At 39.9% G+C, this 27363-nt stretch overlaps 2 protein-coding genes across 2 annotated transcripts in view; both read right to left on the bottom strand.

Annotated features, from left to right (window-relative positions):
* LOC111347495 (uncharacterized) overlaps window positions 1-4599 on the bottom strand; it is a 32863-nt gene extending 28264 nt beyond the window's left edge. Inside the window, exons 1-2 of the mRNA XM_088751114.1 lie at window positions 4400-4599; window positions 4234-4300 (exon numbers count right to left, since the gene is read on the bottom strand). The gene's annotated coding sequence lies outside the window, so the exon portion shown is untranslated. The remainder of the gene's footprint in view (window positions 1-4233; window positions 4301-4399) is intronic.
* A 5366-nt stretch (window positions 4600-9965) lies between these two features.
* On the bottom strand, window positions 9966-15196 carry LOC111329428 (uncharacterized). The gene is given in 2 exon segments (XM_088751120.1): window positions 9966-14187; window positions 14190-15196. Coding segments are annotated over 2 exon segments (3789 nt in total). The 5' UTR covers window positions 15190-15196; the 3' UTR covers window positions 9966-11398.
* Window positions 15197-27363: the final 12167 nt, after the last annotated feature.

The raw sequence follows: 27363 nt of genomic DNA, 5'->3' as shown, positions 1-27363 counted from the left end.
AGTTATAAAATAAAATAGACATAAAACAGGGATAAAATAGAAAAAAAAATAGGATGTAAGTACATTTAAAATAGACATAAAATAGGAATAAAAGAGGAAAAAACTTGAAAAAATAGGAATCAAATACCAATAAAATAGACATAAAACAGGGATAAAATAGACAAAATAAGGATGAAATAGACATAAAACAGGGATAAAATAGGGGAAAAAATCTAGAAAAATAGGATATAAATACATTTAAAATAGGTCCTAATGTATACCTCATGCAGGGTAAAAGGGTTTAAAAAAGCACTTCCAGTGTATGGATCCAGCATAAGGTGGCTATATAGTAGATTGAAAGTAGGTCAAGATTAAAAAAGCATATCCCAATCCTCAGCCTAGGATTATCACTTTTGCGTGTTAAGTTGTAGCAATTTTCCCATTGCAAATGATTTAATGATCAATACTTCATATATTTGTGCAACAACCTCTCTCTAGACTAGATTGCATGCATTACAGGAAATTTAAAAAATTTGTCACTCAGGAAAGACAAAGTTTTAAACAATGCCATTAATTTACTTCAGTCTTCAATCTGTATCCAAAGGAAGTGACAACAAGTACTTTCAGTTTACACAGAAATGATAGGATACAAAATTTTCATAATAGAAAATTCACAATAGAAAACAGAATTCACAATAGAAAACAGAATTAACGTAGAATTAAATTTTAAAAAGCAAAGTTTGTCCTTGCATTTAGATAGCTGCAGTGGCTCCCTCTTTGTGGTTTTCCTATGTTTCACTGTTTTCCCGTACTCTGAAATAAAAAACAACAGAAATGATCAATAACTGATATTTTATCCACCAGTAGATAATTTACTTGTTAGAAAGTTTAATTTGCTAGATAATTCCCTTGTGATTAGGGTTTCCTTGATGCAAAATGATGTAATTCACTGAATTGAACAGGTTTTGATAACTTTTCTATACTGCTTCAGTAAAACTTATGGCTTAAATTGATACTTCTGGGGCAAAAATTAGTCAAGTTGATATAGTTCTATTATGTGCCTTATAAAGCCAGCCAATTACAAACATTACACCTTAACCTCCTAAGCAGAGATCCTTTCTCATCCAAAGGGTATCTGCTTTTGGGAAGCTCTACCATACAAAATTGTGCCATCTTACCATAATCCCAGTCATGCAAAGGCAGCTGCATAATTCTTACCTACAAAATATCCTGGAATGGATCATTGAATTGACTTCAGTTCTCACGGTTGTCTTAGCTCTGAATTCTTTGTGCTCTTTACTTGTCCAAGTTTTGCAACCATAGCAAAATCTGTTTTAGGAACAAAGTTACATATACACATAAGAACAATTTTTATCGCAAGCACTCAGTATTGACTCAATAAAGACTCTTATTGCATCAGACACAAAAAGATGCACTTCTAATGTGGATTAGAATTGAGATTTTATGGGACAACCCTGACTGTGTGAATGTATGAGTGAATGCATCTTGGGACATCATCACCAACTTGGCAAAGTATAGAGATTGAGAAAGCTTGAAATCAACATCACCAAGCATGCTCCCTCATCTTTGATTCTTACTTAAATTAATAGAAAAACAAACAATTATTGTATGCAAGGATTAAAAATCGAATTACAGTGATCTCAAATTTTAGAACAATTAAGAGAGCATGAGGCAGGTACGGCGCATTTTCAAATTAACGATCAAAGGTATAATTCTGTTGCCCCCCTCTTTCTATTTGAGAGGTGTTTAGGTTTCTCTTCTAGTGCATTAGCACAAGGGAGTCTGCAAACTCAAATTAAGTAAACGTTTACATAGTTTATGGAAACAGATCACTCTATAAGCTGATATTTATAGCCATTGAAATGCAACAAACTTTGGGGCTTATTCTGACCACGAATCAAAAGTACCTTTGCATTTGAAATAAACTTGGAACTTTGTATAAATAAAAAACAATTTCACTTACCTCTTTCACCATACTTGAATGATGGTGTTGTTTGCCTTCTATCATTGTTCTTTGTGTTGCTCATTGTGTCTAAGAGAGGCAAGATCTAAATAGAAAAGGCAAAATACCACGCTTCTCCGATCGAGAGACAAGGTTCGTTTCGCCCGCCAAAACTAAATTCCGTGTCCCATATGTCACCAAATAAGGAAAATCACAAGATCCCATATATATGCCAACTGTACTAGATGTCAGCGGAGCATGACAAAAAAAATGGCAGATAAGAGCGAGGATCGTTCTTTGCCTAAAAAACTAGAGAAGAAGAAACTTTCGTGGACCTTACAACCAGTATCTTTCTCAACCGGGACTAAAGATACCTCGAGCAACATTGCAGCATTAGCCCCAGAACTTTCCGATGTCCACTGCTTCACCCTCGGACGACCTCAGCACGGAGTCAATAACTTAATTTACTAATAATATGACGCTTCGCAACCGAATGACTTCACACATATGGAAACCGGTCAACCATCACCCAGTTTGTTAAGCCAGACTGCTGTTCCTTTCAAAAAAGGATTACAGTAAGACTTATTTCAGTCAATACAAAGATTATGATCATGAGCAGGGTGACAAATGCGACCCTTGGATGGACCTCTTAAGCCTTCAGAACACATTTTAATTTAGTGGTTTCACTTTTAAAGAATCTGTGTAGAGATTTTTATGACTGCGAAACTTGAAAACTTCCACCCAATGTTTTCAAATTTGAACTCATCTTTATCTTGTCAACACAGAAACTGACTTTAGAGTACTGTATGTTAGTCAAGCTTGAATTCATAAATAAAATAGGTATAAAATAGGACAGGTTAGTTGCTGTTTAAAATATTGTTGGTCTGGGATACTTTGAAGAAAATAGAATTAAAATAGACTATTTAATACCTATTTTGCAATGGATTAGAATCCACCTCAAAAAATAGAAATAAAACAATCTATTCTATATCTATTTTGCAATTATTCAACATTTTCTTTAATCAAATAGGGTTGTGATAGCCTATTTTTTTCGTATTTTTCAAAGGAAATGGCTTTAGCATGTCCTATCAGCAGAAAACAGAAATAAAACAGAAATAAAACAGACTATTTGATCACTATTTTACTGATATAGAAAATAAATATGATTAAAATAGTCTGTTTAGCTGGTTATTTTTCCATTCATTTTAAGAAAATAGAAATAAAATACACCACCTTGTTCAACCTTGCCTTAAAATATGGTTAAAATAGTGGCTCTATGTTCCCTTTCAGGTAAAATAGGAATAAATATAAGTCTGAGAAAAAAAATTTTATAAAAATAGAGGTGATAGCCTTAAAATAGACATTAAATAGAAATAAAATAGGTTTGTTTTCGTAAGGGTGCAGTCACAACAAATCCATCTCGGTGTTCTTGTCTCTTTATAGCCAAAAGCCAACGATTTTTAACTTTGGCTTCCAAAGGGAAAGAAAAAATGAAATCCCAGTTCTATTCCCTTGGTTTTCGTAAAACGAACTTTGACAATCAGGCACGCAGCAATATTTACTTCGGCCACCAGGCGAAGAACCCAAACAGTTGTCCGCCATGTTTTACTTTTGTCGATTCAAGCCTCGCTTTCATGGTTAAGCCCGTGGGCTTGTGACGAATGCGGGAAAGATCTATTCCTTCTGATCAGTAGTTAAATTTTTGTTGACTAAAGCTTTTTGTCAACATTACTTCTCTTCTAGTGATCTCCGCTAGAAAGACTGCCTCTTTTGCACACATAGTCAAAGATGGACGCAGAAAATTATGAAATATCCTTTGAATTCGCAAAACTTCTTCTAAGCGCACAACTTGCCTGTGCAATGCATGTATTCTCTGAATTCTAGAGCAAAACAACCTATATGAACTAGAAATAAATCATACTAACTTGTCAAACGTTTGTTTAGGTGTTCAACGCTGAAGATTCCCCTTTAAACTCTTTTCGGAGACTGAAGTAAAAATGTGCTTACGTTTCGCCTTAATTAGCCGGAAATCAAAATCGAAATCGAAAGCCAAGAGCACTTCTTACCAGCTATCGACAGAAATTCTTAAAAATCATATATTCATCTGAAATCCCACGCTGTGATCTAAACCATGCGCTAATAAAAACAACATCAATAGCATTGCTAAACGTAAAGCGACGAGGGTAAAATCTGCCGTATGAGGACCACAGAGTCAAGTTTAACTCAAGGAACAAACGGTTTTATGACTGACAAAGATGCTAATCATTTTCAAGTGAATACAATCGTCTTACCAAAAATTCACAGTACATGTCACTCGTCAACATCAACGTCCCAATTCAAACTTCTACCATCTTGAAACTAAACAGATAAGAGAAATGTATTTTAGATAAGTATAAATAACACAACGAAGTTTTCATCGACGAAGTGGTGACATAATTTACGACCAAGTATACAAACCAAGAAGCCAGCCTGTGCTGAAATAATCCCTTTAGATTGAAACACTATCCAAATTCATTTGCTTTATACAAGCCTGGCTAAGGAATCAATTCGTGTCCTAATCCAAATTTCGTGAAACAAACAGTTTATACTCCACTTGAATTTACCAACGTAACATGGAAGTATGGAAGAAAGAGTCAACCCAAGAAACCGAAAGTAAATATTCTGGAACATTCCCCACTCCCATAAGCCCTTGCGAATAACTTCTTGACTTGCATGTCACGCAACCACCATAACTCTAAACTTCAAACTGCGCTGGTTACCAAACCAAGCACACTATGGGCCTGAAATTTGAAAACAGATACGAATTTAGACCCCCTTATGCCTGATAAGGAAAATTTCGCGGCTCTTTAATTTTGGATTTTCGAATTTCAGGATTTCATGTGAAAATCAACAATTGTCGAAGATTGATCGTGTGGTGTAAAAGACTCTGAACAAAAGTGCATAAGTTACGTCCGCTCAACAAGATTGGATCGTCCTGCAACTGTACGGATTAATTCACCATTGACACTGTCAAATTTCAATTTCTCTGCACCTGGTGCTTATAAGATCCTTGATCTATTAATTGTAGAATATTGCTTGTGGCCAGTTCTCGCTCTTTTCACAAGTAATTAACTAAAAGAGCAGCTGTTTTAGTCCACATATATATTTTCAAAACCTTTAGACGTGAAACGAGTTTTGAAATCTTTCAGAGTTCTGAATATTGACCTAAAAAAAAACCTCTATTACATTCTGTCATAAGTGTTTTGATTTTAAAAGCCGAAGATCAATTTCATCGATAACTGGTTGATCGTGAAAAAGGACAATTTAACTGGTATTACAGGGATTACAAGGTATCTCGAAAACACTGACCCCCAGTCCATCGACCCCCCTACGGACCTGGTCCACGGACCCTCTACGGACCCCCCTTTACGGACCCCCTTTTAAGGACCCCCCATGAAAAGACAATAATAACAATGACATCTTATAGAGATTTGACTTACCATTGTTTTTTTGTTCGCGGTGGCAAAATTTTGAATTTTAATATTTCAAATATCGCTGTGGCAAAGAAGCGAAAAAAGTTGAATAAAAGTAAAAAATAAAGAAAGGAAAGACCGATAACTTAGCTAACTTGTGTAATATATCCTTCTGTATTCACCACCACCGATTGCCATGCCTCCGCCATTTGTTCAGTTCAATCCCCTGCGTGTTCATTGACTCGACCCAGGCTTCACAAAATAGTGCTCCTTCGACAAAGAGAGATGTCCTCAAGTTGTTCACTAGGCTGATTAGAGATCGCGGTATTTGACAGTTATGTGTTTACTTGCCAAATCTTTCGGAAGGGCGGCTTCATTGCCACGGTAATATTTGGAATATTAACATTCAAAATTTCAAAATTTTTCCTCGTCCTATGTGATCTGTCACTAAGCCGTCCCAGGTTGACATGGAATCTATTTGGTATTGTAATCACAGATGCTAAATGGGCCAATTATGAAGCCATTTTTTTCTCCGAAGATTTTGTGATTACCTAGAGGAATATAAATAGGCCTGGGCTTTGCATTTAATCATTTAACCGTCAAGAAGCATTTCACAAGTAACTTCTCCCGTTAATATTCATACATTATCCAGCAAACAGGTAATGAGAATACTCGAACTTATCAGGTAGAAGTTGTTTTCTTGATTTACGCCAAATTCTCGCTGCTTAATTGAAAAGAAATGTGTAACTAGGGGGGAGAATTAATGACCATATTTGGGAGTCAAAGGGTAAATTCTCCTTCTTAAATTGTAGGTAGATCACAACACGTATCGAAAGTTGATTTCTTTTGTTTTTCTCTTTTCAGTTGACCATAACTAAAAGAGACCAGAGGAAAATTAGACACAGCTTAAAACTTGTTCAGTACAAGATACACGACAAAACTGTCACTTGCTTCGCTCCTGGAATGACCGAGGCGGTTCTTTAGAAAAGAAACGAAAATTGATCCTATGATAATCTTTCTCACAAACATGACGCTATCGACGTTGCCGATCCCAGCACTATGCAGGACGCGGGTCATAAATGAACTTCCTAATGGACCTAATGCTCGCCATTGAGTCTCTGTGGCTTAGTGGTAGAGCATCAAAGCGCGGAATCCGAAGGACTGTGGTTCGATTCCCCATGGGAACTCAGCATTGTTTCTTTGTCTCGCGCTCTTGACAAGATATAAAACATCTTTCCCTATTTCTCTACCGAGCTCAAAAACTTCCGTCTTTGTTATTCTATTAACAACCCTTCTTTATTGAGAGCGGCACTTCACAAACAATCTACATGTGACTCTAGGGAAAAATACAAAACAGGACAAATTGAAATAAAAATTGACATGTGAACATTAGCAGAAATGTATTTGTACAAAGCAGTTAAGTGGATAAAAGACTAGATAACTCAGTAGTTACATTTGTTTGTCTCACTTTGTATAAAGAAGTAGGAGCAGTCCTTGAATTCGTAAGGTAGAATATTCCAAAATCTTGATAACTGAAAATAAACTATGGCCAACCGTTAGAGTAACTTTACACGAGATATTATTAAATTTCTAAAATTGTTCTGTGTGTTTCTGGGAAACTTCCCAGAGGTAGGTAGCTTTCACTCAAATAATAACACAATTTGAATCGTACTGACATGTAGAATAAAAATTTTATAAAACCCTAACGAAGACAAGAAGCCACTTAATTGTCTTACAAATCTTACAGAAAGAGTGGTTTGGGTAGGAGTTTTTAAATTTGTTTTTCGATCACTCATTTAACTAGGGACATTTTTCCCATGACCGCAAACGAATGGACCCTAAGCCTCACTAGCTCCTTCAAAAAAGTCCTACGAAGAGTTTTCAATTTTTTTTCAACCGTTTTTTAGTCACTAATCCAGAATGAGCTGAATCACTACTTCCTTTTCCAAAACTACGCGAGAACCGCCGAGTTACAAGCTCCGGTGAAAGCTTTTCTAGACGAATAGCAAGTGTGCGATCATGATACGCTTTTGTCAGACTCAATTCTCCCACATTGTGGTGTACACTCCCCAGCTCTTGGTAGATTGTTGCAACATCGACATGCTCAGGTCCGAGTTTTTTCAGACAAATGGCCAGTACGCAATCATAAAACTCTTTTGCTTGACTCAGTTTACCCAGGCCAATGTGCACATTGCCCAGGTTGTTGGACGTTCGTGCGACATCAACATGCTCAGTTTCGAGTTTTTTCGGACTAATGGCCAGTGCGCGATCATAAAACTCTTTTGCCTGACTCAATTCACCCAGACTAAAATGCACATTTCCCACGTTTTGGTACGTGCGTGCGACATCAATATGTTCTGGCCCGAGTTTTTTTTAGACGGATGGCCAGTGCGCGATCATAAAGCTCTTTTGCCTGACTCAGTTCACCCAGCTTGAGGTGCACATTTCCCAGGTTTTTGGTACGTGCGTGCGACATCAACATGCTCAGGTCCAAGTTTTTTCAGACGAATGGCCAGTGCGCGATCACGAAACTCTTTTGCCTGACTCAGTTTACTCAGGTTGCGATGCACAATTCCCAGGCTGTGGTACGTTTCTGCGACACCGACATGCTCAGGTCCGAATTTTTTCTGACGAATGGCCAGTGCGCGATCATAAAACGCTTTTCCCTGACTCAGTTTACTCAGGTTGCGATGCACAATTCCCAGGCTGTGGTACCTTTCTGCGACATCGACATGCTCAGGTCCGAGTTTTTTCAGACGAATGAACAGTGAGCGATCACAGAACTCTTTTGCCTGGCTCAGTTCACCAAGGCCAATGTGCACATTTCCCAGGTTGTTGTACGTTCCTGCGACATCAAAATGTTCAGGTGCGAGTTTTTTTAGACGAATTGCCACTGGGCGATCATAAAACTCTCTTACCTGACTCAGCTCACCCAGGCCAAGGTGCACATTTCCCAGGTTGTTGTATATTCTTGCGACATTAGAATGCTCAGGTCCGAGTTTTTTCAGACCAATGGCCAGTACTTTTTTGTGCTCAGAACATTTCAAAACAGAAGACATGCGAAAAGACGTGGGCAGATCGCTGGAAATTGGTGAAAGGTTTATAATGTTTGTACGCTTGTTTTGTTGCCTGGATACCGAAAGGAAATGCCTCCTTTGATTTTCGGTATTGTAGTGTTTATGCTGGGGTTTTTTTCTCCTTATTAAAAAGGTGACATTTATATTTCTTTGTGCACTGTGGTCTTATACGATATCTGTGAACTGAATGTATAATTATAAAATTATAATGTAAAATTAAAATGTAGAATTAAAAATTTATAAAATGATGAGTATTACTATTATATATATGGGCAGAATCATCTCGATTTAACTAGTCAGTACCGAAAAAACCACAGAAAATGCCTGCTTAAAGAGTCCCAGTAGCCACTGTGACAACTCAAGAAGAGTCATTTGAAGTTGAACAGGAATTATTTCACCAAGAAGCTGAAGCACCTGTGTCAACTTTCAATGCTGCTTCATCTTCACCAGCCTTGCAACAATCAGATTTCCTTAAGCTGCAACGGGAAATGGAGCTACTGCAAGTACATTTAGCTGACTTGAAAGAAAAACGAAGTGATGTTGAAAATGAGAGGGATATTTTATTGGCGTGTCAGTTTTCAATTGACAAAATTAAAGATGACGAGTCTGCGGTTCTCTTTTATACTGGATTCCCAAACTATGGAGCACCCATAAGCTTCTATAATTTTATTGAACCAATGCTGGCAAAGATGCAGTACTGGAAAGGAGAGAAATTGTCGAAAGAGAGTCGGCCATACCAAACAGATGATAACAGAAATAAGCCGGGGCCTTCAAGAAACTGTCATTCTTGGATGAATATTTGCTCATACTTATGAGGCTAACGGCTGGGTTATTTGTACAAGATCTTGCTGATAGATTTGGGATCAGCACATGCCTGGTGTCCAGAATCTGCATTACATAGATTAATCTCCTCTATGTGGAACTAAAAGAACCTTTCCCATTTCCAGCACAAGAACTCGTTCGCAAGAATATGCTGCAAGAGTTTGCTCAATATGCAACAACTAGGATTATTTTAGACTGTAGAGAACTGTTTATTTTTTTCTCTGAACAATAACGTTAATTATTGTCAATGGGCTCTTTGAAATGTTATGTTTTAAGAATAGAATTTTGAAGCTCCTTCCCGTAAAGACATAGTTTAACTCGCATTTGATTGTCATGCCAATCACTTCCCTTATTTACACAATGTACAATGGTACCTTATCTTGATTTCACAAGCCCAACATCATCTTTTTTCATGGAGCACTAACAACATTAATATTAATATTTCTTAATGTAGGGAAAGATTACACCTAAATCAATTTGAGCATTAAATTTGAGCTGGTGAAGGTGAAGCAGCATTGACAGTTGACACAGATGCTTTAACTTCTTGGTGAAATAATTCCTCTTCAACTTCAAATGACTCTCCTTGAGTTGTCACAGTTGCTACCGGGCCCCATTTTAGCAGGCATTTTGCATAGTTTTTTCGGTACTGACCAGTTAAATCGAGATGGTTCTGCCCATATATATAATAATTAAACTCATCATTTTGTAAATTTATAATTTTACATTTAATTTTACATCACTCTGAATCAAAGGCTTGGCAACTAAGTACACAACTGTAAAATGGCCTATTGAGTGGAATTAGCAGTAAACTCAGTGCTGATTTACTGGAGTCTTCATGTCAAGACTTGCATCACAGTAAAAATGCAAAACAAGACAAAATAAAATAAAAATTGACGTGCGAACATTAGAAGAAATGCATAAATACATGGAAGTTCAATGGATAAAAAACTAGGTAACTCAGTTGTTCCATTTGTTTTCCTGATTTTTTTATCAAGAGGAAGGAGCCGTCGTTAAACTCGTGAGGTAGAGTATTCCAAAATCTTGTCACACTGAAAATTAACCAACGCCATCCATATGCATGAACTTTACACGAGGTAATATTACATGTAAATTTCTAAAACTGTTTCGTGTGTTTGTTGAGTAAACAGAGGCCAATCTGATAAACCCTACAGAGGTAGGTAGCTGTCACAATAACACAATCTTAATCGTAATATATGTACAATAAAAACCTTATAAAACCCTAACGAAGACAACAAGACACTGAACTGTCTTATAAATCTTACACTAAACAGAAGTTTGCGTGGGAATTTGTGAAATGTTTTTCGATCACTCATTAATCTATGGACATATTTCCCACATGTCAGAACAGAAAGTTAAATCTGGTTCCCAAGACGGCAAACGAATAGCCCAATTCCGAATTACCCTTGGCCTCTTTTTCAAAACGAGGCCTGGTGCTCAACTGTTCTTGTGAAAATGAATTTAATTTGCATGTGAATGAAAACTTGTTATCATATGAAAGAATGAGCACCAGGACTCATTTTAAAAATCAGGCCTAGGGTAATTCGGAAATGGCCTATTGACCCTAAGCCTCACTAGCTCATTCACAAAAGTCCTGCAAGGGGTTTTTGATTTTTTCCAACCGTTTTTCAGTCACTAATCCAGAATGAGCTAAAGCATTACTTCGGTTTCCAAAACCACACATAAACCGCCAAGTAACAATCTCTGGTCAAGCCTTTTTCGGAAGAATGGCCAAAGTGCGAGCATGATACTCTTTTGCCTGACTTAGTTCGCCCAGGTTGCGTTGCACATGTCCCAGGCTCTAACACGTGCTTGCAACATCAATATATCCGGGTTCGAGTTTATCCAGACAAATCGCAAGTGCGCGATCATGATACTCTTTTGCCCAACTCGGTTCGTCCAGGTTGTGGTGCACACTCTCCAGGTATTACTAGATTTTTACGACATCGATCTGCTCAGGTCCAAGTTTTATTCAGAAGAATGGCCTGTGCCCGATCATAAAACTCTTTTCCCTTACTTAGCTCACCTAGGTCAAGGTGAACATTTCCCAAGTTGTTGTAAGTTTTTGAGACATCAAGATGCTCAGGTCAGAGTTTTTTCAGAAGAATGGCCATTGCGCGATCACAAAACTCTTTTGCCTGACTCAGTTCACCATGGGTGCAGTGCATATTTCCCAAGTATTCGTACGCATTTGCGACATCGACATTATCAGGTCCGAGTTTTTTCAGAAGAATTGCCACTGCGCGATCATAAAACTCTTTCGCGTTACTCAGTTCACCCAGGCAAAGGTGAACATTTCCCATATTTTTGTAAGTTTTTGCGACATCAACATGATCAGGTCCGAGTTTTTTCAGAAGAATGGCCAGTGCGCGACCATAAAACTCCTTTGCCTGACTCAGTTCACCCAGTTTGAGATGCACATTACCCAGGTTTTGGTACGTGCTTGCGACATCGACATGCTCAGGTCCAAGTTTTTTCAGACGAAAGGCCAGTGCGCGATCGTTAAAATCTTTTGCCTGACTCAGTTCACCCAAGTTGAGGTGCACATTTCCCAGGTGATTGTACATTCGAGCGATATCAACATGCTCAGGTCCAAGTTTTTTCAGACGAATGGCCAGTGCGCGATCATGAAACTCTTTTGCCTGAACCAGTTCACCCAGTTTGAGATGCACATTTCCCAGGTTTTCGTACGTGCTTGCGACATCGACATGCCCAGGTCCGAGCTTTTTCAGAAGAATGGCCAGTGCGCGATCATAAAACTCTCTCGCCTTACTCAGTTCACCCAGGTCAAGGTGAAAATTTCCCAGATTGCTGTAAGTTTTTGCAACATCAACATGATCAGGTCCGAGTTTCTTCAGAAGAATGGCCAGTGCGCGATCATAAAACTCTCTCGCCTTACTCAGTTCACCCAGGTCAAGGTGAAAATTTCCCAGATTGCTGTAAGTGTTTGCAACATCAAGATGCTCAGGTCCGAGTTTTTTCAGAAGAATGGCCAGTGCGCGATCATAAAACTCTTTTGCCTGATTCAGTTCACCCAGGTCAAGGTGCATATTCCCCAGGTTGATGTACGTTTTCGCGACATCAACATGCTCAGGTCCGAGTTTTTTCAGACGAAGGGCCAGTGTTCGATCGTAAAACTCCTTTGCCTGACTTAGTTCACCCTGGTTAAGCTGTATATTTCCTAGGTTTTCGTACATGATTGCGACATCGACATGCTCAGGTCCGAGTTTTTTCAGAAGAATGGCCAATGCGCGATCATAAAACTCCTTTGCCCGACTCAGTTCACCCAAGTCAAAGTGCATTTTTCCCACATGGCAGCACGTTTTTGCGACATCGACATGATCAGGTCCGAGTTTTTTTAGACGAATGACCAGTGCGCGATCATAAAACTCTTTTGCCTGACTCAGTTCACCCAGGTTGCGGTGTACAATCCCCAGGTTTTGGTACGTGCTGGTGATATCGACATGCTCTGGTCCGAGTCTTTTCAGAAGAATAGCTAGCGCGCGATCATAGAACTGTTTTGTCAGACTCAGTTCACCCAGGTGAAGGTACATATTTCCCAGGCTTTGGTACGCCTTTGCGACATCGACATGCTCAGGTCCGAGTTTTTTCAGACGAATGGCCAGTGTACGGTCATAACATTCTTTTGCCTGACTCAGTTCACCCAACTTGAGGTGCACATTTCCCAGGTTTTGGTAAGTGCTTGCGACATCAACATACTCAGGTCCGAGTTCTTCTAGAAGAGCGGGTACTGCACGATCATAAAACACTTTCGCCTGATCCAGCTCATCCAGGTCAAGGTGCACAATTCCCAGGTTGTTGTCCATTCTTGCGACATCAACATGCTCAAGTCCGAGATTTTTTACCATAATGGACCCCAACAGCTTATAATATTCTTTTGCCTCGACGTGCGCGCAATATCTAACACACGTTAAGGCAAGTGTATTAAAGTGCAACATAGTAGACGTATGGAGGCTATCGTTTTCTGCAACTTCAGATGCATTTTTCTTGGAATACTTCTGTCTAATTGTTCTTACCAACATTTGTAAATGAGGTACGATACGCGTACCTTTAACAACTGAATTCAAGCCATCAGGATCATTTAGTTTATACTCTTTCACAAACTGGAATAGTGACTTAACGATCGCTTTCAAAACTATTACTTCATGTCCCTGAGTATGTCCCCCAACAACATTGCTGATGGCATCGTGTGTAACCTGATGTACTCTAATATACACACTACTCTCATTTTCGTCGAACAGCAACAGAGGGCATCTTCGAATCTTCATCCTAATGTCATCTTCATCCTGCATATCTATCTCAACGTTGCGAATGTAATTGACTACTATCTCAAGACTCAATGGCTGTGCTGCACAGAAGGACAGCAACGTAAGAGTATGTTTGAGTACAGCGTTACTGGACTTCATCGCCTCTTCAACAGCTATCTCTGATACCTCATTCATGGATTTTGGGTAAGTTGGGTTCGTTTCTACAAAAATTCTTGCAGTTGCAACTCCTTGGCCTTTATCGAGTCTTTGTAGGTAATTCTTCCATCCAAAATTTGCGTTATTCTGCTGAGCCTCCCTGACATAGGTCGCGGCAATTGCTAGGGCAAGTGGCTGGTAGTCCAATACTAGAGCAACTTTGTCTGTCTCACAATCTGAGATACCGGAAAGCTTTTCGAGAAGGGACCTCGCATCTTGGAGCTCCATACCTTTGCTGACGGAGACGTGATAAATAAAACAACTCGTTGACGGAACAGAAGCGATGTCTTGTGTCGTGATCAGCAACTGACCCCTCGCCCACTGTTCATCTCCAGACTCTGGCAAATGAGCATAAATGTTAGAGATGCTTCTGACGTTATCAACAACTAGAGCCAAGAAGTGTAGAGCTCGATTTTTGTGCCCATTAAAGTCTTCAAGTGAGAAATCTTCTCGTCTGAGCTCAAATCGGGAAAGTTAAGCGTGTTGGAAAAGACATATTCTGGGCACTTAAGCTTCCGGGCAAAGGAGACATACGATTCTAAAAAAGTCTTTGGGCTTTCAGCATTTACTGTCATCACAAAGGATAAAGAATGTGGGATTTCATCAACTTGATCGAAGACTCTTTTCGATACGAGACCAGCTAACTGAGATTTGCCACTTCCTGGATTGCCAGAGATGTACAAGTAACTCAATCTGTTCTTATTGGCCTCTCTGAGGTCTTTCAAATGCTTTACAATTTTAGCCACCTCAAGATCACGATCTGCAACTTCGTGGGTAGGTTTCGGCGGGAGGACGCAGAAGGCAGAAATATCTTTGTTTAGTTGAGCTTCGAGCACCTCTACTTCCTGTTTTAGGTCCTCAACCCTTTTCAACACATTCTTCAATTCGTCGGTGGGGAAGCTTGTCTGATTTTGAATCTCTTCAATTTGGTCCGTGGAGAGGCCAAGAGCTTGGAAGGCCACGTCAGCTTTATTGATTGCATTTTGAAACTCTGCATCTGTGAGATTGCCATGTGGCATGTGTGCAAAATCTTCGTTACGGAACTTTCTGAGATCATCCACTTTTGATCGTATAGTTGGATTCAGCCCATTCCCAATACAATCGGAGAAAAGGATGGCGTAAAACAGCATGGTGCAATCCCATTCAGCTCGGTTTCCGTTGACCATGGTGGCCAGTAGACGGTTTTTTTCCCTTTGCTTAAGCGGAGATTCACTGTTCTTGAAGTGCAGACCATTTTGTGGCTCGTCTTTCCACTCACCTAACGTTGTCTTGTAACGACCATCCCATTCCTGTTTAAAGATTGCTCGCAGACCCTCAGCAATGATATCAGTGGTGAGATAGCAGACCCGGAAATAATTCAGTTGTTCGTTGGTGTATTCTTGAGCAGCAGCCATGCAAAGCTTGACTGAGAAAAAATTGAATATAGTAGGATATTTATTGCCATGCAGGTAAATGATAGAGTGGTTTCGCCAAGTCTAAAGGACGATTCTTAATTAAGAGCTTGGAGGAGTGGATGACGTGGTGGGGGGAGGGGTGGTCGGACCTCGGTTGTGTCACGATGAGATTAACTTTATCCCCCAATAGAACTGTGTAAAATCACAATCTCCCCTCATTGGCAGTAAATTAGCAGTCAAATTCTATAGTCCCACTCAGTAGTCAACACAGTAGTCTTTTGGCTTCGAGTGACCCCCCGTTCCCCCTTAAAACCAAGTGTCCATGTAAACCCCCAAAATCCTCATAACCCCCCCCTCCCCCGTACGCATGTGACAAATAATCAGTGGTCCCTAAATGCGTAGCTCAGAATGTTTCTTCCTGTGCAAGGTTAAGGATAAGGCTAAGTCGAACTAAGATGTGACTAAAACACTGTGCGTTGTCGATATATCTTTTTTGCACATATTTATTTAAACGATGATGTTAGTCAGATCCACAATGAAAGATGAGATGAGTATGCGAGCGATCTTCACAGTAACGAACATTACTTAAGCAGTAGTGGTGTTCGTTACTGAAGATCGCTCTCAAATCATTTATTTAATTGCAGTTCACATAAATGATTTTTATATCCTCACAAATAAAAGATGAGCTTCGTTTCATGCTTTGGTTTGCTTCGTGTTGATCCACGTCACTCGATTGCGTTTAAAATTTCGAAGGGATGAGATGATTTATTTGAGCGTCGTAAAACTTCAACAAATACCAATCAGAATAACGAAAAATCGTGCATTACAACGAGAATTCGTGACAATTTTTCGGGAAAACGCGAGAGACTTCCAAGTAGACTGGCACGAGTGGTTAGCGCATTGAGGCCTGACCGGGAAAGTCCCGCATTGTTTTCGATACTCAATTGGAAATTGTTCGAGTCTGCGACGAAATCGGAACTTGATAGTGATTTGCGACAGGAAACAACAACATTTCATTAATCTATGGTATTCTCGAATACCCTTCACCATGGGTTGTGACCTTGAAGTGGTGGTGAGGCTTGTGTGTCTCAATAACCCTAAGAGCTGTACCGGCTGGGACTCTAGTCCCTGGCTGTTCCAACCGTGCCGGATTGGTCGAGGGGTAGAGGCCAGACAAAGAACAGCTCCTGGTCCTCCAGGTTGGGGGTTAGGCGGTGGGCCAATCACCGCCCCCTTAAAACAGAACAGATTACAGAAACCTTAAACCTTCGAATGTGATACCTTGCTTAGATAGGCAAAGCATGACGCCCTTGGCACAAAGCCGAGAGGATTCACGGGAGGTGAACAAATCACTAATGACCCCAAGGACTCAGATTAGAATAGGGAATTGGAACGTAAGAACAATGTGAGAACAAACCGCCTCCTGGTTAGCTCAATTGGTTAGAGCGCCGGATTGTGTTGTGCGGGAGGTCGAGGGTTCGAGCCCGGCCGGACCAATACTCATGGTCTTAAAATAACTGAGGAGAAGTTGCTACCTTTCTTTCACATCAATGAAATGGATAGATATTCTAGTCTTCTCGGATAAGGACAAATAAATGGAGGTCCCGTCTCCTGCAGGGTTAGGGGTAGGAGACGTTAATTTCCCACGCACGAGATTACTGTGTGATGGATGTCCTCCCCTAGGGTGGGGGGAAATGGTGAGGTCGTTACATGGACTAAAGCGGCTGCCAGAGGCGCCTTATAAAGCTGATGTCCGATCTCAACCTTAGTAACACTGTAGACCTTAGCAATTCAGCCTATGCTGCTATTAAGGTATCGAATCATTTACTTTCCCTTTCACTTTACTTTCTGTATACTGCGGGAAAATCCGCACAAGTTGCGAGAGTGATGAATCAGATGGAGATCCAAATTATGGAAATAAGTGAGTGCCAATGGATAGGAGCAGGCAGAATGAAATTGAGTTCAGGTGAAACATTACTGTACTCAGGTCGAGATGATGATCAACACATGCAAGGAGTAGCGATAATGATGACACCAGAGGCAACAAAGGCTCTGATTGATTAGTCGCAATTAATGAGAGAATAACAATGGCAATATTTTCCTCTAAGTTTGTCAAGCTTACAATAATACACGTATACGCGCCAACCAACGATGCTGATGAGGGCATAAAAGAAGATTTCTACGTGAAACTGCAAGAAGTAGCTGAGCAGGTACACAAACATGATATGTTGATCATCACCGGATACGTGAATGCAAAGGTGGGAAACCTTGTCAACGGCCTTGGAAGAGTAATGGGGCAACATGGACTGGCCACAAACATGATACGTTAATCATCACCGGAGACATGAATGCAAAAGTGGGAAACCCTGTCAACGGCCTTGGAAAAGTAATGGGGAAACATGGACTGGGCACGGTTAACGATACTGGAGAAAGACTGAAAGAATTCTGTAATTTTAATGAATTGGTTATCTCTGGAACAGTATTTCCTCACAAGGAATTTCACAAGAACACCAAAATAAAGTTCGACACCCACCAACTCCAAAACGATGACATACACAGAAGGTTCAATATACAGCTAAAACATAGATCCAGGCACTGGAAATAGAAGAGACAATAACTGATGAAAGAGAAGTAGAAGACCAAGTAGAGAGGAAAAGCGAGATATTGGAGAAAGCTTATGTAAAAAGGCAGAAGAGGTACTAGGGTACAAGAAAAAGAAAAACAAGCCGTGGTTGAGTAAGGTAACTTGGGCTCTGGTCGACCAAAGGAAGGCCATCAAACAAAAGTTAATCGGCGCAAGATCAGAGAGACTTAAACAGAGATGGCAAGATGAATACCGACAGAAGGATAGGGAAATTAAAAGACAGGTTAGGGTGGATAAAAGAAGATGGACTGAAGAGATTGCAGAAGAAGCTGAAAATGCGGCCAAACAACAACACATGAAGATACTGTATACCCTGACGATGATGTTAGTCAGATCCACAGTAAGAGATGAAATGAGTACGTGAGCGATCTTCACAGTAACGAACATTACTTAAGCAGTAGTAGTGTTCGTTACTGCAGTTCACACATATATGATTTTCATATGTTCACATATAAAAGATGAGCTTCGTTTCATGCTTTGGTTTGCTTCGTGTTGATCCGCGTCAGTCGATGGCGTTTAAAATTTCGAAGAGAGAAGATGATTTATTTGAGCGTCGTAAAACTTCCACAAATACCGATCAGAATAACGGAAAATCATGCATTACAACGAGAAGTCGTGACAATTTTTCGGGAAAACGCGAGAGACTTCCAAGTAGACTGGCACGAGTGGTTAGCGCAGTGAGGCCTGGGGGGGAAGTCCCGCGTTGTTTCGGATACTCAATAGGAAATTGTTCTAGTCTGCGACGAAATCGAAACTTGATAGAGATTTGCGACAGGAAACAATACATTACATTAGTCCGTATGGTATTCTCGAACACCATGATCGTGAATCATAAGGACATTGTTTTAGGCTTGGAAATGTAAGACAACCTAATCATTTTACAAGAAGTAAATATATTCGTTATCTCTTTAAGCTGGCCAATTTAGATATCACCCCAGTTGATAAAACTAGTCGATCTTGGAATCATCAAATAATTGCGACTGTAATTAAAACAATTAATTAAGCCACCATGCAGGTGGCCAGGAAGACAAGAGGTGTATGAAGTAGCTATAAGAAATAACGACCACTGTCAGTACCTCTGAGAACTCAAAGAGCTTAGCAGCGCTCGATCTTGAATGAAACCAAGGAATAACGACGCACGTAAATAAATATTTCAACAACTCGGAGATAGCTAGGTTATACGCGGAAAATTCCCTCGAGGCCACTTTTAGATAAATCGTGTCTAGTCGGAAGAAATGCCAAAAAATTAAACTAATCTCGAGATCCTTTGGAACGGCTCTAAACATAAATTAATCTCAAAATCCTTCGGAACGGTTTTCTAAAACACTCTGCTACTTAAGTTAAAACTATACGATGTCTATCAATTGCGGGAAATACTATTCGACAAAGAATGTCCCCAGGGTTCGTGTTGTGGCAAAGAAGCTGTATTTTTACCCATCCCTACATAAGTAAGCAGGTTTCAATCAAAAGCACAGCCATAAATTCGGTAAGCAATGTTCCTTCGTGGTTTAAAGCTGGAATTGATTCGTTCGGTAGTTCTTCATGTCTGCGAGCGCAGAATTGTCTGAGCAGCAATGCATCTGTTTCCTCGGTGATTTCTAAATCAAGCTTTCGAAATCACGCTCAGATTTTGTCCAAAATGTCTCCCTATCTACATTTATACTCACTTGTCGAACGTTTCTGGAAGTGTTCAACGTAACTCCTTTCGAAGACTGAAGCAAAAATTCCGCTCAGGTTTTACAACAGCCGGAAATAGAAAGCGAAAGCGAAGAGATGTGTGCTTTGATCACATGACTTTACGTGAAGATAGCAGAGATCAGACCCTTTAGTGTCCGGTTAGTATTTCTTGGCGCCTCAAACTTATTTGCGGTGAAGAAATGCTCTCATGACAGCGCTGATAATTAGGGCCTTCTTCTCGCAGGGTTATGTCAAGAGTGTACCTCGAGGCAATACGAAAGCTGATTTTAGAACGATCAGTCGGAGACAAAACTTCTACCGAAGATTGCGTGATGCGAGATCAAATCTGATTGATGTCTGCGCGATACCTCACGCGATGCTAAACCCGAACAAGGCATATCACACATTTACGTAACTTTCTTGCTCGTCTCACTTTGTTAAATTAGAAAATTAGCCAATCCAACACCAGGCCTTACTTGGTCTTGTATTGTGTCAGTAAAGGTGGAAAGGGTAAACTTTGCTGGACAGGATATTGTTTTCACTTAAATTCTGACGTGTAATTGCAGTCTAATTTGACAAACACTTGGTCAATTTGGTGAACGTTATGAGCTACGTATATCGTAAATTACCTCTTATGAGCACTAAGCTTTTGCAACTTCCTAAGGAGTTTTAGGGTCTATAGACGGAGGGGCTTCTATGCGAGAAAGCTTAGAACTGGAATAGAAAAAGCCCATCAAGACAAGCTATATCACTGCTGATTAAAATACCCTTTGGATTCACTGGTTCTTAATTAAGCTTAAAAAACGTCATGATCAATCGAATTCACTCCAGTATATTTGGAACAGAACTAAAACTAAGAACACGAGCGAAACCAGAACGTAACAAAACGGAATTTTAGACTTTTCCCTCAATGTTCATCTTCGACAAATAAAAAGAAATAATAAACTTGTTCCGAAAAAGTTTTTTTTTCAAAATTCCGATTGAATTAGTACAGGGTTCCCATCTCTAAAAACAAGAAAAGACAGACGGAGGCTTATATACGGGGGAGGGTGGTGTATATTGTTTTATTATATAGATACTGATGAAATACCAGGATTTCTCCTTTTACTAAAAAATCATATCTTCACCGCGCCCAGTGAAGATACTATTTTTATCTTTCACATGTGAGGATATTGGTGTGGCCATGGTTACCAACATAATTACCCAATTGCTATTTCGAAAATGAAAAAAAGTTGTCTTTTATGTGGAAATTTCATCGGTATCTATATAATTAACAGAATATTACATGGCCGCTTGGGGATACGAATTTTATCTTCTCGTGCTAAAAGTATCTCTCACTCGTTCGCAGCGCTCACTCGTGAGAGATACTTTCAGCACTCGAAGATAAAATTCATATCCCCAAGCGGCCATGTAATATCCTTTATATAATCGGTCTATAAAGGGGTGGGGGGGCTTATAAAACGGGGAATTATAAGGGGCAGATCACAGTAGGAAACAAAGGCGTCGACGTTCATGCACCTCAGCAGAGGAGAAGGATCCAAGATTTCTTTTTGTTTATTTGAATTCCCGGCTGTTACTAACATTTCCTTTCCGAAATACTAATATAAAGACTCCTATTTTACCATATAAAAAATTCAAAATGAATTTTGCCACCTGATACGTTTTTTTCTGACATGTCCTTCTAATTCAAACTTCGCTCTGACGAAGGGCTAACGCTCGAAACATCGTCAGCTTTTTAACTCGTTACAGTGGCCAATTTACAATTTCAACTTAGTTGATATATTACCAAATTACCTTGTTACCCTCACCTACGCAGTACCACAGTTTCTTTAGAAACTTTCACCCATTGTTCAGTGGCAGGAATAGCTTTGTAGGACTCGGCTGCTGCTTTGCAACCTTCCAGAGGGGGTGTGCAATCTCTTACATTGGACGGGAAAGAGCACCTAGTAGGTACTTCTGCTAATGCATGCATCAATATATTGTACCAGATTCGGTTGTCAAAGAGCTTGAACTGTTCTGAGAACATTATCTACATGTCTTCTCCAGGTCCGCCTATCACTTAAATGGCCTTGGAACTAAGCAGGCGAAGTTTTCTATCCGAAGTTACCAGACTGCCACTTCTGGCAACACGAATAGTCACGTGAGAGAAAGACTGTCAGACACGCCATCTTTCTAAACTTGCCACTCTTGTTGCGACAAGTTTTACTTAGTAGTCTTTCCAGCTGGTAACACATGCACCAATAATAGGTCTTTTATGGGAAAGTCGTGTACGCAAAACTCGCAGCTGAAAGCGATTCAAAGGAGATGACAAAAGGAATTCTGAGTCCGGCAATGAATAGTGCTTGATGAATCGGGGGCTGAGGACTCCATGAAGCATTTTAAGGTCGATGTAAATGCTCTGTCAAACCACCTGATGAAGGATGATGCGGGGAGGCTAGAACTCTTTTTAATGTCGTTATGTTTCAGGAACTCTTCATTTTTGCATTGCAGACGGGTATGGTGACCTTTTGACAATTGACACTGACAATTTGAGCCAGATAATGTTACCGCGATATAGCCCACAGCGTTCACGTGCAAGGTAGCAGATTCGAATGTTGAAAATATAACATGATTGTTAAAAATTAAAACTGAAATATTGCGGGAAAACTGAAATATTCCGTGTTTTTACTAGCTGCATGCTTCAATCAACGACCAATGTTTCCCTAATGCTTAATCAAGAAAGCTCATAAAATGTGGGTAAACTGCGGTGAATCTGCTAAGGACCGTTTTGCCATAAAAGAGTGACTGTCAACTTGTCGGGTCGTAACTTGCGAGTCAGATAGAAACAAGGTCAGCTCCTAGACGGAGAGAATAAAGACTTCGCAATAAACCTTACAAGTTTAATAAGGGTCAAAGTATTGTGCGGAACGTAAATTAATTTCTCACCGAATTAGAGCAGCTCCCCTTTATGTTCCGTGTTTTTACTAGCTGCATGCTTCAATCAACGAACAATGTTTCCCTAATGCTTAATCAAGAAAGCTCATAAAATGTGGGCAAACTGCGGTGAATCTGCTAAGGACCGTTTTGCGAAAGCCCCGGTAGTTTGACGGGCTCGAAATAATATTTCTAGATCTTCAGTCAAAAGAATATTAATGCGCTCAAACATCATTATATCCCGGGCATTTCTTCTCCTCATAATGGTGTTTGAAGTTCAAAACACACATTCTCTATCTTGAGAAACCCGGCTATGGAAAATCCGCACTAAGAGGCTTCTTAAGTTACCGGATCTTTCGAGAAACGGACCCCAAGCCTCGACCATTACGACTAGGGGGAAGAGTTCGCCAAACGTTCCACTGAAGCTTGCAAAAACTACCTCGTAATTTCGGGGTACCCTGTCAACACTGAGAGAGCGTAGGCGCTGCCTGTACTACACGTATGGCTCGTCTGCCAAAATAAAAAAAACAAAACAAAACAAAACAAAAACCAACTTCAATTACATGACAATGCGTAATGTTGCCTTCATCGATAAACTGTCATTATTCCCTGGCTCATGACGCTTTACAAATATATTTAATATATTTACAAACATATTTAATACAGAAGCGTATAGTCATAAAATATCTATGTGATAAAGAACTGGACTAAGAACATTCTACTGACAACAACTATTCACTTGACTCTGATGATGACTTCCACACAGGTTGTCGAAACGTCAGTCACCATCACCGACACCAGTCCTTCTCAGGACTACATTCACCCTGACGGATGTCGTAAGCCAAGATCGACCAATAAGAATCGAGAATTTTTTGTCAACATGCTCAGGAAAACCCATTGAGTGTTAGATACGCAAGATAAAGGTCAGCATTTACATACACACATACATACATACATACATACATACATACATACATACATACATACATACATAGGTTAATTGACCACTCCCCATAGGGGCTTTTCAGGGCCAACACCCACCCATCCCACCCAGGGGAGGACATCCACCACACAGTAATCTCGTGTGTGCGAAATTAACGTCTCCTACCCCTAACCCTGCAGGAGACTTGGCCTACGGTTTATTCGTCCTTATATCTATCCATTTCTTGATTAAAGAAAGGTAGCAAATTCTCCTCACTTATTTTAAGATCATGAGTATTGGTCCGGTCGGGGTTCAAACCCTCGACCTCCCGCACAACACAATCCGGCGCTCTAACTAATTGAGCTCTGACCAATTGAGCTCTAACCAATTGAGCTAATCCCTGGTATTCCTGTGGACATTAGTCTATGACTGTGATCATACGAAAATGATATCTGTAAGCTACGGTTTAAGAAATGAACATGAAAGCGATCTTCGCAGTTATCAACACTACATAAGCAGTTGGGAAGATAAGGCCTAAAAATACAGGCTCGTACGGGATTTGAACTCATGACCTCAGCGCTGCCGATCCAATGCTCTACTAATTGAGGACATTGAGCTAAACAGCCAGCCAAGAGCTGGTAAGTGGGTTGATTCGCAATAAACTCGTGAAGTGATGAATCAATAACTGCGAACTTATGAAATCATGTATGTGAACTGCGGTTTAAGAAAGGAATATAAAAGCGCTCTTCGCAGTAATGAACCTTACTTACTTAGTAGTGAAACCAAGGCCCGAAAAGAAAAAAATTCAGGCCTGTATGATGCCTCTGCTATTTCGGAGCACTCACTACTTTATCAACTCGGTTCGTAATAAACCCGCAAACTGATAAATCAATGACTGTGAATGCATAAAAATCATAAAAGTGACCCTCTGTTTAGGAATGTCATGATACCTGTAAGCACGCGTTACGTGCCTGTCCTATTCTAGGGAATCATGGGATTGTAAGACATGTGTATGTGCTCGCAACTATGTAGTCTTGGCTGGACAGATGTGGATTAAAGTACTTGTTGAGTTTTATCAAATTTCGATCCTTGTAGCGACCTAAACCATTCAACCTTTTCCCAACACCTTCAGTTCAACAGATCGTCACTACGTGGGTTTATTACGAACCAACATAATCATCAGCTTCCAATTGGCTTGTTAGCTCAGTTGGTAGAGCACCATACATGGTCACGCCTAAATATCACATGAAGTGAAATAGGAGGAGTCCTTAACTTCCAAAGGTAATTGTTTCAAACTCTTATGACACTGAAAATAAACTAACGCCATCCGTATGAGTACTTTACCCGAGGTAATATTAAATCACTAGAACTGTTTCGTGTGTTTCTTGCGTGAACAGAAGCTAATCTGAGAATTCTTTCTCTTTGGCCACGTGTATTATTAGCTGTCACTTCTGAAGATGTATGCCGAAGCATACGAAACGTCAAGTAAAGTTTACTAATCTTATTTTCAAACATGCGTTTTAATGTCATGTTTGTCATGACGAGCTTTGCTCACCAAAAAAATTTATGCAAATTAGGCTAAGCCGGATCTGAGTTCCGCCTGGCAATTATTAACTGTAAGAGAAGATCTCAGTTCACGCCCACAGCACGTTCAAGGTGTTGCGGATGAAGTTTCTGTAATTACTTTTTGGCACTTTTCGGCGTCAAAATTGCATACGTTGGGTAACCCAAAACCCTTAAGCTGACCTTTCTTGTCATAACACGAATGTTTTCCAGAAAGGGACACGCGGTAATGTCGGTGTCACTCGTGTGCAGGCATTTTTCCAGGTAAAACCCTCGCGTGGAATCAACTTATGTTTACTTTAACGCTCCTTTAGGCGCACAATGTAAGCCAAAGCAATTTTATAGTTAAACGTAAAGATCAGAATATTTTCTTCTAAGGATGATAAATGATCGACGCTGAACTAAATTAAACGTTGAAGAAAATGCAAAACAGCATAACATGCAAAAGAGGAGATTTGGAAAAATACGAAGTTACGGAAACCATGAAAATCTTCGATTTTTAAGAAAGGAAATTTTTATAATTCCAAGCTAAGTAAGCTTTTCTAGTGTTTCATTCTTTAAGGCTTTGTGTAGAGCGGGGCCTTTGTTTTATAAACCGTAAAACTTAGTGACAAGTCGAAAGGGCTCGCTCTTGGTTATGATACCAAAGAGTAGAGGTACACCACGGTGATCTTCCAGGTGTTTGATCATCGTCGCCGCTCGTGGTGTACTTCGCTACTTAGGTGAGCGAGATCGACTTTCTTCCTCTCTTTAATTCTGACACTGTGTGAAAGACCTGATCCTTACAATGAAAAACGGTCGATTGTGCTTTTTCAGTGGCGGCTTTAAAGCTCGTCCATATTCAGCGCTTATCCTAAACATGGCATCTCTAGCTATCTACAAGACACGCTGCGATGTATTATTCGTCCATGTTCAACACAACAACTGCGCTAGTGAGATAGAGAAACGAAAGATCACATTGTTGCGCTCGAGGCAGAGTGCGCTAAGTTTGCCAAGTTCTACAATGGACAACAGATCGTACAGCCTCCCGCAAGAGTAAGGACAAGGTCTATCAGTTACGAACAATGGATAAGTGGAATTGTAAAAAGGTTTAATTCGTCCGTGCATCGAAAGGCCGATGGTATGTAATTTTGCTCTTTTCCGTTCTTGACACACTCGAATAGCTGTTAAAATTAAATTTAATTGCGGGTTGTGCAGTCAAAATGCAACGTCGCCCAACATGGTGTTAGTTAAACCAGTGTCTTATGAGGCGCTTCCACCAAAATAATTTAGAAGGGAACAACAGCGCTAACCGATTTAATATCTTCTCAAGAACATGTCAAAGTCTATTAAAACGCAGAAATTAAAAATAGTAATAGTTGGTGGTACATGTTAAAAATCATTAAAGAACAGTTCTCAGTTTGGCTCGATAGTGCTGTCACTTTGCACTAGTTGTTCATAGTGACTTACTCATTACTTTCAGTATTTGTTCGAGCTTTTCTTCGACGAAAAAGGGGACATACAAGAAATCGCAATTCACCTCTAAAACAAAAATAATAACAAGCTCTTCTCCCAATTGGACACCAGATATGACTGCGTAGTAATAATTGCGTAGTACGCGAAGTTGCAGTGTGAGAAAACTAATGAGTGAGGAAAATAATTCTAAGTGTTGTACAGCGCGATTTTTAACATAGATTACTTAGCTAAAAGACCTGCTTGTCTTAGATATTTATGATAATATAGGAAGGTCCCCAAGGAATACTAATAACCCGGCGTATAATTTTGTGATTGACAAAACCTGATAACTCAGGTTTATGTTTGAAAGGGCAAATCATTTAGTACATTTCACTCCAGAAGTAGATAATCTCTTAACTTTCGCAATTATTATTTTGGTTTCAGGCAAATGGTGTCGAGTTGAAAGATACTAAGTTCCTGAAACATACATCCAAGCTTTGATGGCAGGCATACCGAATGCTTTTGTAAACGTGCGAGGGAAAAAATGCATTTGCGGCCCCCTGTATGGAGAGAAAAATCCAAAGATTTTTATTACAGGGATGGTAGAGTGAATGATGTTATTTCTGGTCTGAGTCATCAAAGTTCTGTACCATTAGAGTTAAAGAAAAGCTATCGGGGGAATATGGAGGTTGCTGCAAGTAGTAGCTATTAAACTCTCAACAAGCTTTACAGACGGCCAAGGAAAGAGCATGGGGCAAGAAATCAAGCACGATTCTCACCCAGTAAACTAAAATGGTTGTTGGAAATCGAGAGGGACGAGCAATCAGAGAATTTGAAGTAATCTGGTGGCCTGATCTTTTCTCAGGCACTAAAAATGGGAAACTGACCTTGCGATTTTATGTTCCTAAAGTGATACTTTGATTTCAATGATGTGTAGTACACAGTCTAGTTGACTTGTTCGTCATGTTTCCATAAATTTAGTGGCTGTTTGGCAGTTTTTGTAAGTTTGTTTTAAAAAACG

This window comes from Stylophora pistillata, chromosome 2 (assembly GCF_964205215.1).
Source record: "Stylophora pistillata chromosome 2, jaStyPist1.2, whole genome shotgun sequence".
Taxonomy (NCBI): domain Eukaryota; kingdom Metazoa; phylum Cnidaria; class Anthozoa; order Scleractinia; family Pocilloporidae; genus Stylophora; species Stylophora pistillata.
The sequence above is the reverse complement of the archived record's forward strand: the minus strand, read 5'-3'. Positions and strand labels throughout refer to the sequence as shown.